Source organism: Pseudophryne corroboree, chromosome 11 (assembly GCF_028390025.1).
Source record: "Pseudophryne corroboree isolate aPseCor3 chromosome 11, aPseCor3.hap2, whole genome shotgun sequence".
Lineage (NCBI taxonomy): Eukaryota > Metazoa > Chordata > Amphibia > Anura > Myobatrachidae > Pseudophryne > Pseudophryne corroboree.
In genome coordinates, this window is record NC_086454.1 from 309,310,721 (window position 1) to 309,331,739 (window position 21,019).

The 21,019-nt window shown below is 48.1% G+C and overlaps 1 protein-coding gene across 5 annotated transcripts in view; it reads right to left on the minus strand.

Moving 5' to 3' along the window:
- Positions 1-7,255: 7,255 nt before the first annotated feature.
- Positions 7,256-21,019, minus strand: part of WDR59 (WD repeat domain 59) — a 136,091-nt gene continuing 122,327 nt past the window's right edge. For all 5 annotated transcript variants that reach the window (XM_063945591.1, XM_063945594.1, XM_063945592.1 and 2 more), the window contains 7 exons: positions 20,825-20,906; positions 19,750-19,862; positions 19,471-19,609; positions 19,320-19,392; positions 11,393-11,516; positions 10,166-10,308; positions 7,256-8,393 (listed from right to left, as the gene is read on the minus strand). In XM_063945591.1, the coding sequence (XP_063801661.1) occupies positions 8,158-8,393; positions 10,166-10,308; positions 11,393-11,516; positions 19,320-19,392; positions 19,471-19,609; positions 19,750-19,862; positions 20,825-20,906 (910 nt within the window). In that variant the 3' untranslated portion in view covers positions 7,256-8,157. The remainder of the gene's footprint in view (positions 8,394-10,165; positions 10,309-11,392; positions 11,517-19,319; positions 19,393-19,470; positions 19,610-19,749; positions 19,863-20,824; positions 20,907-21,019) is intronic.

The following is a 21,019-nucleotide window of genomic DNA, read 5'->3' on the forward strand; positions in this document are numbered from 1 at the left end:
GTGCAATATGGGATTTTTGCTCTCTAGATGCCAATGAAAGATCAGCCCAAGCCGCCACTGCTTTTGCCATCTAGGCTGAAGCCATGGCTGGTCTTACAATTGCCCCCGACAAGGAGAAAATGTTTTTTTAAAAACCCTCTATTTTTCTATCCGTCACATCATTTAATGATGTTGAAGGCAAAGGCAATGTAGATTTTCACACCAAATCGAATGACGTGTGTATCTACTTTGGGAGCCACCTCCCTCTTTAAACAGTTCTCAGCTGGAGCAGTATAATGGGAATTCCATTTCTATTCAGTTCCGTCTGTTTTGGGACGTTTAAACACAGGAGCCTTGGATTTTAACAAAGGCTCTGCTGCCTCCTCTAAGGATAGAAAGGCTTTCATAGCACTACTTAGCTCAGGTATATCCACGGAGCTGGAACCTTCATCCTCATCTCTGTATGCAGAACCAGAATGCGAGGAATCCTCATCCTCCAACGTGTCCCCATCTGAAACATGTGTAGACTGTGAAGATGTTGTTTCATGTCTGCGTAATTTACCTTCCCCAGGCCTTTCAGCCTGCTTTTGTTGAAAGGCTGCAGATTCCTGGACTGGGGGGGTAATTCCAAGTTGATCGCAGAAGATTTTTTTTTAGCAGTTGGGCAAAACCATGTGCACTGCAGGGGAGGCAGATATAACATGTGCAGAGAGAGTTAGATTTGGGTGGGTTATTTTATTTCTGTGCAGGGTAAATACTGGCTGCTTTATTTTTACACTGCAAATTAGATTGCAGATTGAACACACCACACCCAAATCTAACTCTCTCTGCACATTATATCTGCACCCCCTGCAGTACACATGGTTTTGCCCAACTGCTAAAAAAAATCCTGCTGCGATCAACTTGGAATTACCCCCTGGATGTGATAAAACCCAGGGAGAATGTTGCATGTAAGGGTTAACATAACCCTAGTATAGGAGCTGGCACTATCCGCTCAGCTATACTGGACAATGTCTGTGCAAAAGTAGCCCATGGGGGTTCGATTTGAACCTGTGCCTGCCTTGGATTATTCAGAAGGCTTTGATGAAAGCTAAAACATTTTGCACATAATCCATTTTGAACCAGATCCTGAAAGGTTAACCAAGCTTTGCAGGACAAACATGAAATCAGTATTGGTTCTGCTGTGGAGAGTGTATCCTCTACACCCTTGCCTGTCTTAGTCATGATAAACAAATCACACACCTGTATGGTGTTAACTACACAATTGTTATAGTGACATACAATCCGATCCCTACCTGCCTTGCACCAGCATTGAGGATCAGTATTATACACAGAAACGGACAAGAAATAGTAAAGTCAGCAATCACACTAACAATCAGTAACAAGTTATGCATTCGTATCTTAAGCAATATGAGCACATATTCAACTACAGATACATTTCAAGTATGTAGGAGAAACATATTACTGCATTACCTTATTTAGGACATTTAACGTATTCCGTCGCACAGCAAAAAAAAGAAAAGGTAGCAATAGTTTACAGACTCATATGCATCAGGCACTTATCCAACTACTCATAGCCAATGGTAGGCAGAGACTTAGTGCTGTATCACCTGGCTCAGGAGAGTGGGATACAGGGAGACTTCATCCCGCTTCCAGGATCGATCAATATGTTAGTGAACGCTGAGTGGATCCAGACGCAAATAGTGTACACAAATGCCCAGTGAACCCAACAGTGAACACAGATGCCCAAGTGAACACCGACGCACCAGTCACACAGCCGCCTATGCTGCGACTGGGTACCTTTTGATACACAGCGTCTCAAACGGAAAAGGGAAATCAGTTCATGGCGGGAAACTCGTAGGAAACTGATCATGAACCGGGGGAGGGGCGACCAGGGAAGCGTCTTACTCCCCACTGCTGACTTCAACCCTAGGGATCCCGGCTTCACACTAATCCCTGGGGCCTAGCGCTGGAGCAGCCGAGGTGGCAGCCGCGTCAGCGACTGTTCGGTAGTCTCCATCCCGAAAACAGTGTCTCGTATCTCCCCCTCTAAGCGGAACCAATGCCTTATCTCCTCTCCGTGCTCCGGCCACAGCCTGGTAATGTCTGCTGAACTTGCTAGTACATCCTACACAGACATCAGCCGAAACAGCACTGTACACGTGGGTAAGCGTGGTCACAACCCGGCGGAGAGTTGTTGGAGCGACTCTTTCTAAGGTACATATAAGACGCTTTTTAGAAAGATCCCTCAAAAAGAATAAGACTATAAAAATCAAGTAATAAAAAAAGCTTATGGCTGCTAAAAACCAGCAGCCCACTGACCATGGTCCAACCAAAAACTGAATATAGGGGACTGGCCCGTTGCATTCTGGGAGGCCAAAAGCTTTTGATCATTGGTGCCAATCCACTGATGCTACCTCATATCCCAATGTTTATCCTGTGGATAATCTGTGGACCCTGCAGCAGAAAAAATAAAATTACTATGCACATATGGAACAACACCATATTATACCCCTTGTACCATATTAAGTCCCCACAGTAATGGCCCTTACACCATATTATGCCCCACACAGTAATGCCCCTCACATCATATTATGCCCCCACATTAATGCTGCCAGTACCTGCTCATTGTCGGGGATTCTGCTCGGCACCCAGTCGCAGCTGCAGGTCCAGCCTCTATTTGCACCTGGATGCTTCTATTGAAAACATCCCTCCCAAAATAGCTGCCGCCTCAGAGGAGACAGTTATTAAAGATACTAGCGGAGGCTCCTCTAGTATCTTTAATAATTGTCTCCTCTGAGGCGGCGTCCATTTTGGGAGGGACATTTTCAATAAGAGGGTGGTGGAGTGCAGACGGACGGAGAAGAACAGGGGCGGATGATGGCGGCGGCATGTGTGGCCCGGGCCCTTTCTTCTCTGTCAGAGAAGCTGGGCAAGGGACAGCTGTGCCCCCAGTACCCCCCTGATGGTGGCCCTGGCTGCAGGTGTCTGAATGGTCAGCGCTGCTAACCATTCATACATTGCCCTACACCTTGGCGTGCTATCTTTTTGATAGCTGCATTAACACATGGGAGGAAGAAGTATCAGCGCACATAACGTGCACTGATGCCTCTTCCCTCCATATTGTCATTTCATATATTATCACACCAAAGCATCATTTACCTCTACTCTCTCGTCTCAGTACTATGGCATGCAAGGGGAGCGTATGTAGCCACCTCTGAATAAAGGCCCGGTGTGTCTCAAAGTTGTAGTTAGAATATTAGTAGGAAAATAAAACTACTTTGTATGTTAAAGAAATATTCTGAAAACATTCAGAAATGAACTAAACTGTCACCTTAGAAGTGAATAATGCTAAATACTCATGTAGAGCAATTGCTTTGTGATTCTGACAGGATTAAAATGTTTTGAAGGCAATAGTAACCACAAAAATGTTATATCCTCTTTAAAACTTATTTTTGTGAATTCAGTTTTAACAGTTTTCAGCAACATCACCTCTTCTAGAACAGTAATGAGAGCATTGTGAGGAAGGACACATTTACTGTCCATCTCAGGCTTTACGTAGATCAGGGAAGAGGACAACAGTGACACATTCACTATTCCTCTTCCCGTAGCTGCATAACATGACACTTTCTTGTGCTGGGAAGCAGTATAGAATCCCATCAGTGCCCACACGTAGGCCCATGTGTGTGAGTAATGACACAGCAACCAATAAACACAAACACAGGTAACGCGATTGTGGGGCAGTGGTGTGTATCAGGAGGAAGTAATGAGATCTGGCTCAGAATACTGATGTTACTCCTGACAAATGTGTTGCATACAGGTCAGCAAGTGTCTGACGGCTAGTGCCGGGAATGTGTAACAGACACCTGATCCGGTACACTGCAGCCGTGGCGAGGGCAGCGGGACTGCCAAAACCACTCCGGGGCTGCTGTCATTGTAAACAATCACATGTTATGTACACAAATGAAGTGCACTTGTGTCTTGCCTCTAGTGGAAGCAGCTATGTTGTTGGCTGGACCAGGACATCGAAGTCAGTACACTCACTAGGATCAATGGAGTCTATATATTCGTTAAGAACATCACGGAGACATTTCATGCCTCTCAGGGGTCTCCGGTGCCAAGGCAATGCATAGGCTATCTTTCTCATCCCAAAAAATGTGTGTTCACACCTCAGTGATGCATGAAATAGGTCACTTACTGACAGATGGCCATTCAGTCCACAAAATGGCTGCTCGTACCTCACGGATGTGAACATTACTGGGAACGGAGAGACCTCACCTGTGTGTCTGTGACAGAGACACTTTAAGCAGAGATTGTACTAAGCTGACAGTCTTGCATGCTAGCTCTAAATTGTCAGACAAAATCACCACACATTTTGACGCACAGTCCACATTATGAGGGCAATTAAAGTCTAGGCGAGATGATGACAGACACCACAGCAATGTCCGGCTGCGCAGTGCGCACATTACCATTTAAAACGGTAACCAATCGTTGCTCATTTTCCTACACATCTCAATGGGGGTGTGAGGTAAAATGAGCGGATGTTTGTCTGAGCGTTCTGGAGCCACTCTGCGCACATTCTGCTGAAATAAGTTCCCTCCAATGGGTCCAATACGTGGAATAGTGAAATCAAAAGAATTTCTGCAAACACCAATAAACAAAATGAATAGTTACATTATTATACTGCTAAAGTTACACATTTTCTTCCTCTAACCTCCACCTACAGACGGTAACTAATATAAATATTTCACCAACAATAGTCCAGGTCACATGATTTTATATATCATGGCACTTTAATATGGGTGTAATATGGTATGCCGACGGCCGGGCTCCCGGCGACCAGCATACCGGCGCCGGAAGCCCGGCCGCCGGCATACAGACAGCGTGGCGAGTGCAAATGAGCCCCTTGTGCGCTCGCCACGCTGCTATTTATTCTCCCTCCAGGGGGGTCGTGGACCCCCACGAGGGAGAAAAAGTGTTGGTATGCCGGCTGTCGGGATTCCGGCGCCGGTATACTGTGCGCCGGGATCCCGACAGCCGGCAACATGAAGACCACCCCTTTAATATACCAGGCAATACAGTCTATATAAGGTATCAGCTCATTGCCAAAACAAACCTGCTTATCTATCTTGATTGATATATCTATATACAGGTCACTTCTGTCTTGCTGACAAGCCGTATGTGGACCCTGGGAGGCAGGCACTAATAGGCTGACAAGTGTAAAAAATGCTACTTAAAACATATAACACATACTGGCAATACAACCTAATGTATAAATATAGATAAAACCCAAGACCTCAGTGCTGTGAGGCAGTAATGCTAACCATTACAGCAACCGTGCTGCCCCTATATAAGTATATCTTTGCATGTGACAGTGGGAAGGCCTAGTCTGGTCAGCGAGATAAGTTGTGCAGTGCAGGTATCAGGATAAGTCATGAGACAGGAGCGAAGTTCAGGATGCAGCCTGTCTGTGTCCAGTGATATCACCGGAGATAATTAGACTTTAGCAGAACCATCCACCCAGCTCCGGGTGTCACTGAAACATACAGTGATCTGTCACACACCATATGCATGTATGACATAGATTAGAATAACCAAATGGGCAAATAATTTTTTTTTTGTAGTGCTCACTTTTTATATCCACTATAAACCAGTCTAGATTCTTGGACATGTACTAATGTGCTGAACTAATAACTGAAGTGATTAGCTGCAGTACCCGCCTCCGCTCGGGCGGAAGTCGGTGATAACGGGAGTGGGTTACATAGTGATTTCAGATTTTGGTAATATATAGGGTGGGTTGGCGGGTGCTGTGAAAATGTGTTATACATGAAATGGCAGAGAGCAGTGCTAGGAACATCTTCCAGTGGAGCCCCGCCCACTGCCCCGACAACTGATCGGTTGCTATTGAGGCAGTCGACCTGCAGAGAGCAGTGCACGGGACCCTTCCCCAGGGAGCCCCTCCCACAGCCCCCCGACGACCGACCGATCGCTTGCTATTGAGACACTTACACCTGTCGCTGCTGGCTTGCCAAGAGCAGTGAACTGGACTGCTCCCCATGGAGCCCCGCCCACAACCCCTGATAATCAACCGATCGCTTGCTATTGAGGCATGTACACCTGTCGCTGCTGGCTTGCCAAGAGCAGTGTACTGGACTGCTCCCCATGGAGCCCCGCCCACAACCCCTGACAACCAACCGATCGCTTGCTATTGAGGCATGTACACCTGTCGCTGCTGGCTTGCCAAGAGCAGTGTACTGGACTGCTCCCCATGGAGCCCCGCCCACAACCCCTGACAACCAACCGATCGCTTGCTATTGAGGCATGTACACCTGTCGCTGCTGGCTTGCCAAGAGCAGTGTACTGGACTGCTCCCCATGGAGCCCCGCCCACAACCCCTGATAACCAACCGATTGCTTGCTATTGAGGCATGTACACCTGTCGCTGCTGGCTTGCCAAGAGCAGTGTACTGGACTGCTCCCCATGGAGCCCCGCCCACAACCCCTGATAACCAACCGATCGCTTGCTATTGAGGCATGTACACCTGTCGCTGCTGGCTTGCCAAGAGCAGTGTACTGGACTGCTCCCCATGGAGCCCCGCCCACAACCCCTGATAACCAACCGATCGCTTGCTATTGAGGCATGTACACCTGTCGCTGCTGGCTTGCCGAGAGCAGTGCACGGGACCCCTCCTGCAGAGCCCCAACCACAGCCCCCTGGTGACCGATCGTACTGATACTCAGCCTATAACCTGCCTGGGAAAATGACCTACACATTGGTGAAAACCTCATCGCAATTGGTTCAGTGGTTTTGGAGGTTATCGCAAACAGACAAACAGATGTTAACATTTATAAGAGGTTTAGATAGAAGATGAGTTATTTTTAGTCCTCCATATAAATGTCCACATTATTCCTGTCTGTTTCCTGGTGGATTTTACCATTAACCAGTTAAGTCAGTTTTCAGCATATTAAGGGGGACATGTACTAAGCAGTGATAAAAGTGGAGAAGTGAGCCAGTGGAGAAGTTGCCCATGGCAACCAATCAGCATTGACATAACATTTGTAATTTGCATACAATAAAAGTATACAGGGCAGATGATTGGTTGCCATGGGCAGCTTCTCCACTTTTATCACTGCTAAATACATGTTCCCCATAGTCTATAAAAATAAAACTGCCCAACCTGGATGTTCCATATGCTATATTACACCCATCTCATAAAATAATTATTTCCCCTCAGACTGTTTCATGTTGACTTATAATTATAATAATTAGACAGAACTGCTTTCATTTCTTTATTTATCACATTTAAACATTTTAAATAAACCATTTATATAAAACTTTACCTTCTTGACACAATAGGGCCTCTGTAACACGGCAATGTTTAATACAATGGCAGGTCGCACCAGAGCCAAGCATGAAACCTGGAGCAGAAAAAGGTTTGCAACCCACAGCCAATTAAATTCTGCCATTCTTGCTAGACCAGCTCAGAAGATCAAAGCAAAGCTCCTATTGGTTGCTCTGTGTTACAGCACAGTTGCACCAAATTTCACAAATGTCCGACTACTGTGTTGTGAAGCCCCTGAAACCATACGCCATTTCTCGTTTCTGTACCCAAACTTTGCTGTCGCTGTCTTACACTTACAACATGTTGCTTAAACCTTTCTTTTGGTCTGACAGAAGCATCCCAGCAGCATCACGGTGACGTAACATCTCAAACTTCAACGAATGTCCAGAAAGGTCAGCGTTTGTCACACAGGTTATTGTCAACCTGCAGAATACAAGCTAGCTGAGGAATAGAATGAGGTAGCTAGTAAAGTGTGTACGATCAATTTGCTCAGTGACCTCAGTAAGGCATATAGTACCTTGTTCCTCGGGGAGGCCACTAGTTCCTAGTCATCCGAACTGGGCAGACTTTCATTAAACGCACTGAAGAACGAGTTAATCTTCAGGCATCCAATTTCAATTCCTAACTTCCAAGGGGTACGTATCCTGTTCTCTCATGGTGTGTAGTTCTAAGCCTTCACCTTGTAAAAGTCTTGGCAGTACCCATGGAACAGCAGCCTCCGCAAAAAATGGCCCATGCATTAGACACCGATGTTCCTGAGGCTTAATAACCACGGCGCCTGAGGCCCAGCCTGAGCAAGTCGGGTGTAAAGCAGCCTGTGCGGAACGATCTGACAATCAGAAGGTGCTCTCCAGTAGGCAGTGGCAGCCGCAGCCAGTTGGGCAGACCTCTTGTTTGCTGAACCATTCCAGCATGTGCGCCGTGTGTCCCCCATGGCCGCAGCTCAAGCAGAAGTTGGAGGAGCCCCGGACGGCTACGTGGCAGATGGCGCACTGGAAGGTGAACCCCTTACAGATCGCGCACTGCGTTCCGCGCACCTCGCTGCGGCAGTGGCTGCAGTAGACACCAAATTCTGATGGGAGAAGAGAGGGACAAGTACTGGCCTAATGGCATGAAATTCAAAATGTATCATCACTACGTTCTAATCAATATACCCTTTTCATAGTCCTTTTAAGACTGTCCCAGTGATTTAAGCGCAACCTGTTTTTATAAATATTGATATCACTCGACAGTCAAGACATTCCCATTAACTTCTCTAAACGTGTTCTCAGTGACTGCATATAATCGTCACTTTTGTAGGACAAAAACTACAACGTCTTTGTAAATTTGGCCACAAATACTTGATAAAGTTAACAACACTTTCCAGTGCTACAATTCCACAGTCTATACTAATGGTCAACGGTTCTGGTATGAATGGTCGACCATGTTAAGGTCGACAGTCATTAGGTCGACCACTATTGGTCGACACTGACAAATAGTTGACACATGAAAATGGTCGACACGGGACAGATAGACATGGATTTTTGAACTATTTTTGGTTTAATTTTTTCCGTAACATGACCATGATAACCCCAATTAGTGTACCGCTTCGCTTGCCATGCTGCGGGCAACGCTACTATTTCCCAATCGTAGTCCACGTGATGGTAAAGTATGAAAAGGTTAAAAATAAATCTTTTTTTTTTTTTAAAAGCCATGTCGACCTTCTCATGCGTAGACCATTTTTATGTCGTCAATTTGCCCATGTCGATCATGTCAATGTCGACCAGTAGTGATCGACCTAAGTATGGTCGACCTGCCAAACGGATACCATGATTCAACTGACTGCAGGGGATTTTCTCTCCAATTCCAGGCAATACATATTCCCTTTGCAGCTGAAATATCCTATATAATAGCCCGGAGTGACTGTGTGTATAACGCTGGACATGGCTAGGGGTTCTCATTGGGTTAGCAGCAGGTCTATCACACCCAGTCCACAGCTGAATAGGCGAGAAACACCCTTCCACACAGGTTACATCCAATGGGAGGCTCTGCCTGTTGGCTGCTCTGTGTTCCCAGAACAGGATTAACAGTGGGGCTGATGGAGCTGCAGCTCCAGGTCCACACCCCAAAATAGGCCCACTGCATCTGCAGCAACATACCCTCCAACACTTTATACATAAAAATGAGTACAAATTCCTATACTTTCAATGGACGTTTGGAGAGCCAAAAATCGGTACAGACCATAAAAAATAAAAAAAAGGTCCTGTACCTGCCAAAAAGGTACAGTTGGAGGGTATGCCACTGCATCGGCAACAAGACTCTGCGCTGTGAATAGGGGGGAAAAAATCCCCCCCACCCGCGGCACCCACCCCTCCCCCATCTGCGGCACCACCGCACCAGCCCCTCCCCCACCCGTGGCACTCCCGCCACCGCCCCTCCCCCACCCGCGGCCCCCCTGGACTCCCTCCCCCATCCGCTTATACCCGCCCCTCCCCCAAATACAGCACCTACTAGGTGATGCAACAGGCCCTATGTGCGCTGTTCACGCCATTGGAAGGGGCAACGACCCCTTAACCATCGCACGCCCTTTGTCCGTGCAATATTTAACCACTCACACAATTATGATTAGAGGTAATAGTCCATATAATAGAAATATTGCACACCACAAGGGCGTGCAAGGGTTAAGGAGGCGTAGCCCCATACGAAGGTGTGAAGAGCGCCCGTAGGGCTCGATGAATCACCTAGTATCCCATAAGGACAGACCTAATCTGGAACACAAATACTAATCCGCTGCCGCATGGAGGTCAAACTCGCTAACATCTACTCTCTGTAACGTGTGCATGTGAATGCTGCATACTCACTCACCGATACCCCGATGAGGTTCAGGTGGACAGTAGACAAACTTGAGGACCTCGGCCCGTTTCTCCTGCAGGCCCCAACGATACAAGATCTCCCCATAACACTTCTTAAAGTCATCAAACTGTTGAGCATTCACTGGGTCCAAAATCCTGTGGAGATATCAGAATTGTGACTGTATGATGGCGGATGACGACCAGTCCAGGATTAATTTAATCTTGTGCCTGATTAAATGAATGCGGAAATTCACCAGACATAGGCCCTCATTCCGAGTTGATCGCTCGCTAGCTGCTTGTAGCAACAGTGCACACGCTAGGCCGCCGCCCTCTGGGAGTGTATCTTAGCTTAGCAAAAGTGCAAACGAAAGGTTAGCAGAACTGCTCGAAAATCTTTTCATGCAGTTTCTGAGCAGCTCAAAACCTACTCCTACCTTGCGATCACCTCAGTCAGTTTAGTTCCTGCTTTGACGTCACAAACACGCCCTGCGTTCGGCCAGCCACTCCCCCGTTTCCCCAGACACGCCTGTGTTTTTACCTGTCACGCCTGCGTTTTTTAGCACACTCCCAGAAAACGGCCAGTTACCACCCAGAAACACCCACTTCCTGTCAATCACTCACCGATCAACAGAGCGACAGAAAAGAGTCGCTCGACTTGTGTAAAACTGCATAGATTTGTGTGAAGGTACTGCGGCCCGTACGCATGCGCAGAAATGCCGCTTTTTCACCTAATCGCCGCAATGCGACCGAAAAGCAGCTAGCGATCAACTCGGAATGAGGGCCATAGTATGGGAAAAATGCACAGCGTTAGAGGCATTTTAAGCCAGGAGTAAGATTCATTGCAATATGTGACATTAGTTTATATATCAAGTGCTCCTACATCAGGCAAACAACAGAGTATACTTCTGTCCAACAACAGTGTGCTCTTCTTTACCCTCTGTCTTGGCCTCCTTCACAACCTCGTATAAGCCTGTTCTGTTTTTGTGTGTGGCTTTGTGTTCATTTTGAGTGATTAGTGACTGACCAGTGCTGCAACGATCTGTGTCTTCTCTCCATGTAAAAAATACAAACACTCTCATATCCCAGGTTCACCGCTCTGATTGCGGTCATACAAGTCTTATGTGGCATCTGATCTCGGCTGTAGCCCCCTCCCCTAAAAACCGCACTACCATGTGTCATTTAATTTTCCATCCCCCATGCCCTGATTCCTCAGCTGCCCCAATTGCCGGATGCCAAATACCTTTTATTCTTGTCATGCTGTTCTCGTTCACGTTCACGAGGATCCACATAGCTTATATTACTGTATCGGTAATCATCTGGAGAAGCGTCTCCCCATGGTGCTCCGTGGTCCATGTCTTGAGCCCCTATAAGAAGACAACAGAGAAGGGGTACAGCACCGGTTGTTATATACTGTGTATTGGAGTAAACGCTAGATGCCAGGTTTGGAAAACCATCGACCTACAGTCCCAGTGATAGGCCTAAACCAGTGAGACAGTGCTCAAATGTGTTTTCCATTGAGTGATACGAACGCAGAGTTGTTCGTGGTATGAGTAGTGGAAAAGTATTGAGTTGTTACGCAATGTGAAGGCAGCCATTTGGTTGGAGCTTTTAAAGTGTGTAAGTCACTACAAAACATGGAGGAAGCCATTTGGTTGGAGTTGTAGTAGTGTACAAGCCGCTAAATCACAGAGGCAGCCATTTTGTGGGATGAAGCAATACTCATGAGAATACAGGACGTCACTGGTTCCCAGTGAATATAGTCAGAGTACTTTCACAAAATGGCTGACAGGAAATATTTCACATATAGCTACTCAGTCTATCTGAAGATTAGTAATGCATGTCACATATGGTTTACTTGTACATATATTATCTCTTTTTCTATATCAGCATAGCAAATGGGCAATAAAACAGGTTCAGCATATACTGTACTGTGGTACAATGGTTCTTTGTATGTAATATGACACTGGAGCTGTGGCATGCCTCCTATTACTGTACAACAGATACTTAATGATGAGGTGCTTAACATGTTAAAGTGTATACAGACCATAAGAAACAAAAGCATACAATTATGCCTTAAAACTCTAACATACACAAACATACATTGTGTGAGAACTGCCATGTAGCATGTTGCTACAGTGCCGCCCAGAGGTCAAACTAGGAGGATGAAAAATGGTCCTCTAGACTGATGTGATTCTTCCTAGAATGCTGGTAATAAATACCCAGAGATTCGTCTAATTTTACATTTATTATGGATCTATGTTCATGTCCCAGGCATCATTGCAATTCATTTACTGAGCGCAAAAATAGGATTTTAATACCTACCGGTAAATCCTTTTCTCCTAGTCCGTAGAGGATGCTGGGGACTCCAAAAGGACCATGGGGTATAGACGGGATCCGCAGGAGCTTGGGCACACTAAAAAGACTTTGACTGGGTGTGAACTGGCTCCTCCCTCTATGCCCCTCCCCCAGACCTCAGTTATAGGAACTGTGCCCAGGAGAGACAGACATTTCAAGGAAAGGTATTTTGTTAACTAAGGGCGATAAACATACCAGCCCACACCACAAACATACCGTACAACTGGAGTAGCATGAAACCAGATAACAGTATGAACTAACCACAGCAACAAGCTGAACATAACTGATACACAAACCACGTGTAACCAGAAGTAACCAGTATCAATACAACTGCAAGGAACAGTCCGCACTGGGATGGGCGCCCAGCATCCTCTACGGACTAGGAGAAAAGGATTTACCGGTAGGTATTAAAATCCTATTTTCTCTTACGTCCTAGAGCAGAGATTTTCAACCTTTGACAACTTGCGGCACACTGACCAAGATCTAAATATTGCCAAGGCACACTCAAATGTATTGGTGATGCATGGTGCAGTTGCGTGTCCTAGGATGTCATGTCGCAGCTTCTCCATAGGTAACGCCTGAGCCACATCTGAGAAAGCCAGAAGAGCCCAACACTGCCTGGGCCCAAAATTAGAACTGGCTCTGCAACCACTAAACCCACCAGTATTGATCGTTCCAGGGCCTCAGTAGCGGAAAACACTGACGGGCCTGGCTCTGCTTCTATTGTGGCATACCTGGAGACTGCTCAGGGCACACTAGTGTGCCACGGCACAGTGGTTGAAAAACACTGTCCTAGAGGATGCTGGGGACTCCAAAAGGACCATGGGGTCTATACCAAAGCTCCAGAACGGGCGGGAGAGTGCGGACAACTCTGCAGCATCGATTGAGCAAACATGAGGTCCTCATCAGCCAGGGTATCAAACTTGTAGAACTTAGCAAAAGTGTTTGAACCCAACCACGTAGTAGCTCGGCAAAGTTGAAGTGCCGAGACCCCTCGGGCATGTGGCCCAAGATGAGCTCACCTTCCTGGTAGAATGGGTCTTCACTGACTTTGGCAACGGTAGCCCAGCCGAAGAATGAGCTTGCTGAATCGTATTACAAATCCAGCGTGCAATAGTTTGCTTAGAAGCAGGATTTCCAATCTTGTTGGAAGCATACAGGACAAACAGAGCCTCCGTTTTTTTAGTAAGAGCCGTTCTGGCGACAAAAATTTTCAAAGCTCTTACAACATCAAGAGATCTTGGGACCGCCACAGCATCCGTAGCCACAGGTACCACAATAGGTTGGTTTATGTGAAACGAAGAAACCACCTTCGGCAGAAATTGTTGACGAGTCCTCAATTCCGCTCTATCCGAATGAAAGATCAAATACGGGCTCTTGTGAGACAAGGCCGCCAACTCGGACACTCGTCTGGCAGACGCCAGAGCCAAAAGCATGACCACTTTCCAAGTGAAAAACTTCAACTAAACCTTACGCAAAGGCTCAAACCAGTGAGACATAAGAAACTGCAACACCACTTCAAGATCCCACGGTGCCACGGGTGGCACAAATGGAGGATGGATATGCAGCACTCCCTTCACGAAAGTCTGAACCTCAGGAAGGACGGCCAATTCCTTTTGAAAGAAAATAGATAAAGCCGAAATCTGCACTTTGATGGAACCCAATTTCAGGTCCGCATCCACGCCTGCCTGCAAAAAATGGAGGAAACGACCCAAGTGAAACTCCTCTGCAGGAGCTGCTTTGGTTTCACACCACGACACACATTTTCTCCAAATACGGTGATAATGTTTCGCCGTGACCTCCTTCCTAGCCTTAAGGAGAGTGGGGATGACTTCCCCGGGAATACCCTTCCGAGCTAAAATCTGGCGTTCAACTTCCACGCCGTCAAACGCAGCCGCGGTAAGTCCGGGAACAGGCAGGGCCCCTGCAGTAACAGGTCCTCTCTTAGAGGAAGCGGCCAGGGATCTTCCACTAGTAATTCCTGAAGATCCGGATACCAGGCCCTCCGCGGCCAATCTGGAATGACGAGTATTGCCTGAACCCTTGTTCGTCTTATGATCCTCAACACCTTTGGAATGAGAGGAACACATACACCGACTGAAACACCCACGGAGTTACCAGGGCGTCCACTGTACAGGCTTGGGGGTCCCTTGACTTGGAACAATACCTCGGAAGCTTCGTGTTGAGGCGAGACGCCATCATGTCTATCAGAGGAATTCCCCAACGCCTTGTCACTTCTGCAAATACCTGTTGATGAAGAGCCCACTCTCCTGGATGGAGATCGTGTCTGCTGAGGAAGTCTGCTTCCCAGTTGTCCACGCCCGGGAGGAAGACTGCTGACAGAGCGCTCACGTGCTGTTCCGCCCAGCGGAGAATTCTTGTGGCTTCCGCCATCGCAGCCTTGCTCCTTGTTCCGCCTTGGCGGTTTACATACGCCACCGCTGTGATGTTGTCCGACTGGATCAAGACAGGGAGACCCTGAAGGTTTTTTCGCTTGCAGGAGGCCGTTGCAAATGGCTCTTAACTCGAGAACATTTATGTGGAGAGAAGATTCCTGTCTTGACCATATTCCCTGAAAACTTCTTCCATGCGCGACTGCGCCCCAGCCTCGGAGACTTGCATCTGTGGTCAGCAGGACCCAGTCCTGGATTCCGAAACGGCGTCCCTCTAGAAGGTGAGAGCTTTGCAGCCACCACAGGAGAGAGATCCTGTCCCTGGAAAATAGACTTATTTTCCGGTGCATTTGTAGGTGAGACCCAGAACATTTGTCCAGCAGGTCCCACTGAAACACCCTGGCATGAAACCTGCCAAACGAAATGGCCTCGTACGCCGATACCATCTTCCCTAGTACTCGAGTGCATTGATGAATCAACACACTTGTCGGTCTCAAAAGCTCCTTGACCATGGTCTGTATTTCTAGAGCTTTGTCCTCCGGAAGAAACAAACACTCTCTGAAGCTTCGTGTCTAGGATCATGCCCAGGAAGGGCAGCCGAGTCGTCGGAATCAACTGAGACTTTGGCAAATTTAAAATGCAACCGTGATTTTGGAGAACCGTCAGGGAGAGTTCCACATTCTGTGACAATTGCTCCTCTGACCTTGCCTTTATCAGGAGATCGTCCAAGTACGGGATAATTGTGACCCCTCGCTTGCGAAGGAGTAGCATCATTTCTGCCATAACTTTGGTGAAAACCCTCGGTGCCGTGGAAAGCCCAAACGGCAACGTCTGAAATTGGTAATGACAATCCTGCACCGCAAATCTCAGGAAGGCCTGATGCGGAGGATATATCGGAACGTGTAAGTAGGCATCCTTTATGTCGACTGCCGCCATAAAATCCCCCCCTTCTAGGCTGGAGATCACAGCTCGAAGAGATTCCATCTTGAACTTGAACGTTTTCAAGTATGGATTGAAAGATTTTAGGTTCAGATCGGTCTGACCGAACCGTCCGGCTTTGGTACGACAAAGAGGCTCGAATAGAATCCTTCCCCCCGTTGGGACGGGGGAACAGGGACAATGACCCTCTGTTGACACAACTTTTGTATCGCAGCATTTACTACTGCTCTTTCCGGAATAGAAACTGGCAATGCCGATTTGAAAAAGCGGCGGGGGGGCATCTCCTAAAACTCCAGTTTGTACCCTTGGGACACTATGTCTAAGACCCAAGAATCCAGGGCTGATTGAAACCAGACCTGACTGAAGATTGGGAGACGGCCCCCCACGGCACGGACTCCGGCAGGGGAGCCCCAGCGTCATGCAGTGGCCTTGGTAGAGACGGGGGAGGACTTTTGGTCCGGGGTGCCTGACCCTGCAGGCGACTTCTTTCCCCTTCCTCTACCCTTTGAAGCGAGGAAGGACGAGTCCTTACCTCGCTTGTATTTATTAGGTCGAAAGGACTGCATCTGCTGATGAGGCCCCTTCTTCTGTTGAGCGGGAACATAAGGAAGAAAAGATGACTTACCCGCAGTAGCAGTCGACACCAGGTCAGCCAGGCCGTTACCAAACAAGACACTACCTTTGAAGGGGAGAGCTTCCATATTTTTCTTGGAGTCGGCATCAGCATTCCATTGATGGATCCACAGCGCCCTCCTGGCCGAGACCGCCATGGCATTGGCTCTTGATCCCAAGAGGCCAACATCTCTCGCCGCATCCTTTAGGTAATCTGCAGCGTCCTTGATATAACCAAGAGTCAAAAGAATATTATCTTTATCAAGTGTATCCATATCAGAAGCTAAATTATCAGCCCATTTAGCAATAGCACTACTCACCCATACCGACACCACAGCAGGTCTGAGCAATGCACCAGTATTAACGAAAATGGCCTTCAAAGACGTCTCCAGCTTGCGATCCGCCGGATCCTTGAGAGCAGCCATGTCAGGGGACGGAAGCGCCACCTACTTGGACAAACGGGATAGAGCCTTGTCGACATTTGACGACTCCCATTTTCCCCTGTCATCAGAGGGGAAAGGATACGCCATAAAAATTCTCTTGGGAATCTGCCACCTTTTGTCCGGCGACTCCCAAGCCTTTTCACAAAGAGCATTCATTTCATGAGAGGGGGGAAACTTCACCTCAGGTTTTTTCCCTTTAAATAGGCAAATCCTTGTTTCCTGAACAGCAGGTTCGTCAGAGATACGTAAAACATATAGCCACAATCATGTACTGAATACTCTTAACGACCCTTGGGTGTAAAGTAGCCTCATTAAAATCGACATCGGAATCAGAGTCTGTGTCGGCATCTGTGTCTACCATCTGGGTAAATGAACGTTTTTGGGACCCTGAGGGGGTCTGCACCTGAGCCAAAGCATCCTCCATGGACTTTCTCCAAGTTTGTGTCTGAGAATCAGATTTATCAAGCCTCTTAGACAACAAAGCCACATTAGCATTAAGTGTACTTAACATAGCAACCCAATCAGCAGTCGGCTGTGCCGACAGAGCCATTTCCATTTCTGCGCCCCCAGTAACTTCCTCCGAGGAGGAACACTCAGCCTCAGACATGCCGACACGAAGTACCGACACCCCCACACTCACACTGGCCAAATAAAGGGGACAGCCTACAGGAAAGCCTGGAGAGAAACACAGAGGGAGTATGCCAGCTCACACCCCAGCGCCTATATACTACACAAGTATAATATATATATATCAGTAGCGCTGAAATAACAAGAAAGCACCAAACTATCCCCCCCCCCCCTCGTTTTGCTCTATTTTACTTGTGAGGAGCATGGAGGTCCCGGGCCAGCGTTCTCTGCAGCGGCTGTGGAGAGAAGAAAATGGCACTGGTGAGCTGTACGGCTAAGCCCCGCCCCTTCCCGGCGCGCTTCAGTCCCGCTCAAATTTGAATTATTTATACTGGCGGGGGTATTATATACGGTGCCCGGGCACCGAATATGCCTTTAGCCAGTCCCAAATACCTCAGTAACTGCTGCCAAGGGCGCTCCCCCCCAGCGCCCTGCACCCTGCAAGTGCCATTGGTGATGTGTGTGGGAGCATGGAGCGCTGCGCTGTACCTCCGTTATTGACGTCTTCTGCCGTCTGAAGTCTTCGGTTCTTCTAATACTCACCCGGCTTCTGTCTTCTGTGAGGGGGGTGACGGCGCGGCTCCGGGAACAAGCAGCTAGGCGAACCAAGTGATCGAACCCTCTGAAGCTAATGGTGTCCAGTAGCCTAAGAAACAGAGCCCTTGAACTAAGCAGAAGTAGGTCTGACTTCTCTCCCCTCACTCCCACGATGCAGGGAGCCTCTAGCCAGCAGGTCTCCCTGAAAATAAAAAACCTAACAAAAGTCTTTCTAGAGAAACTCAGGAGAGCTCCCCTAGTGTGTGTCCAGTCACTCCTGGGCACAAGTCTAACTGAGGTCTGGGGGAGGGGCATAGAGGGAGGAGCCAGTTCACACCCAGTCAAAGTCTTTTTAGTGTGCCCAAGCTCCTGCGGATCCAGTCTATACCCCATGGTCCTTTTGGAGTCCCCAGCATCCTCTAGGACGTAAGAGAAAGTAAAGGTAATTAGCACAAGTCTACTTAAAAACTCTAATGTTTTGTTATAGGAGACACTTAATAAAGTCAATATGTGACATACGTATAGATAAAAGCGATGCGTTAATTAACATGAACTAACCGACGTGCTTATACACTATCACGCCTCTGTAGAGGACTACCAAGTTAGGAGGGGGTGCTTGTGTAACACAGCACACAGACAGTGACTGACCACTTGGCAGATATGCTTTGCAGAACTGTGATTTTTATCACAGATTCTGGGTAAGAAGCCATGATGTCACAGCAGCTCATATGACTGCAGTCTTATCTTAAGGTGGGTACACACTGGCCGATATATCGGCCATTCTATTGAACGGCCGATATATCGCGGGTCCGTCGGCCAGTGTGCACGGGCGATATGTCTGTGAACTCCGTCGTTCACAGACATATCGCGTCGGCCCCGCAGTACAGCCGACGGCCAATATATCTACCGATATACTGGCGTGTCGCTGTGTGTGTACGTACACATGCTGCGGCGGCCGGCGGTGACTGACAGCTGAACTGGGCAGACGTCTGTACACACCCGCCCAGTTCATGACATCAGTCCCCGACGGATCGGGCAGTGTGTATGCACAGCACACTGCCCGATCTGTCCATAGATATATCTGCCGATCAATTGATCAGCAGATACATCTATCAGTGTGTACCCACCTTTACTGATTAGTATACGACCCAAACGGGATACAGAACTAAAGATGTGGGAGGAGTTTCAGACATCTGTAGCGGATGTGGAATGAAGACTAAAACTAAGACATCTACTTGAGGTCACATAACAAAACTCTTACCGATGCTCCAGCCGCTGTTGCAGTAGCCAGGATCGGACATGCTGGATCCAGAGCAAGAAGATGTGAAGCTGGGCTGTAAGGAGACAAGTCACATTGAGTACCGTCATCTATATATGTATATGGGACTCAGAGGGCTAAACAAGAGACTTACGTAGCGGCTGTGGGTAGAGCGGGAAGGAAAAGGGTGGCAAGAGAACATGCCGTTGCCTTGTGGGTGAAGACTGGCATCAAACACGCTGCACAGCATGGCCAGTGTCTGGACATCATGTAGGTGGCAGTAATGAGCCAGTCTGAGGGCAGAGAGAAGACCACATGACAAGCGGGCTTGAAACGAAGGGTTAGAACACAAGGCCACTAGACCGCGACAAACCGTGAACTCAGAACATAAAGGGCCTTTGTAGGATAAAATGAGATTAAAGAGGAAACATACAGGGATTCCAACAGCTGGCGGCCAAATGGGTGACTAGCCCAAGGGGTCTCCATATCGGGGTCAGACTTGGGTGTTAGACATACGTCATTAGCAGCAGCAGCTAAGGCCCAAACCTAAGGAGAAGATAGAGAGTTATTACAATCAATGAGCAATTGCGCTCTCTGTGAAGCGGCCATACAGCTTGGAACTAACCTACATCCTAACCACCTCCTAACAGTCTATAGCTAACATGCCCCACGGTCACAGCCTAACCGTAATAACCCCCCACACCCCCTGCAGTCTAAACAGTCATTGTCTGATGATTCACCACATTGGGAGCGGGTAGCAGCGAGGGGTTGGGGCTGAAATGGCGGCTCAAAATACTGCACGCAGTATCTCGATTGTTAGACTCCCCACTAGCGTTGAGAAACACTTTTAACTAACCTCCCCTAATCCTCCTTTCCTATAGCCTAACCCTAAACCCCCCCCCCTCCCCCGCAGCCTAACCCTAACCCTCCCTGGCGGTGCCTAAAACCAACCGCACCCCCTTCCCACAGCCTAAACGTAACCCTCCCAGGGAGTGCCTAACCCTAACCCCCTCCCTCTCCGCAGCCTAAACCTAACCCCTCCCCCTTCCCGCAGTCTATCCCTAACCCTCCCCCAGCAGCCTAAAACCAACCACTCCACGCGGGTGACCTCTCTGACGGCCCGGCAGTCCCTCGATCCCGGTGCCGGCATTGTGATCCTCATCGGAATGCCGGTGCAGTCATTCTGATCGGTGTTTGGATTCCGGCGTCAGAATTTCAACAGCCAGGATTCTGGCCGGATCCCATAGAGAGTGACCAGGTAAGAGATTAACTGGGGGAGGTTGTCAAGTTGGCCGTGCCAAGCCTGGAGTGCAAAACCCTTACACCTGTAATTGACTGTGCCAATTCCCTGCTACAAATGGACAACAGGAGCATGGCTCCGGCTGTGTAATCGTATTGGGGGGACTTAACCATCTACAATCTGGCAGGACACTCCCCCCATTAATAGTACAAGACTCTGCTTCACCACCATGAGCACTGAGCGCAAGCGGCAAGAACAGAACACTTACCTGCACCAGGTCTCTACGCCCCACGCTCAGGGCAGAGGCTGCGTTCTTCTGACACATCTCCTGGAGGTCCCCGCAGTTCAGTCTGACCGGGGGAGGGGGGGGGGGAAATACAGTGAGAAACAACAAAACTAGCAACAGTAAAAAGGTTACATTAATTAATAGCACATCTATACACTGTGTGATGCAAGCACACAC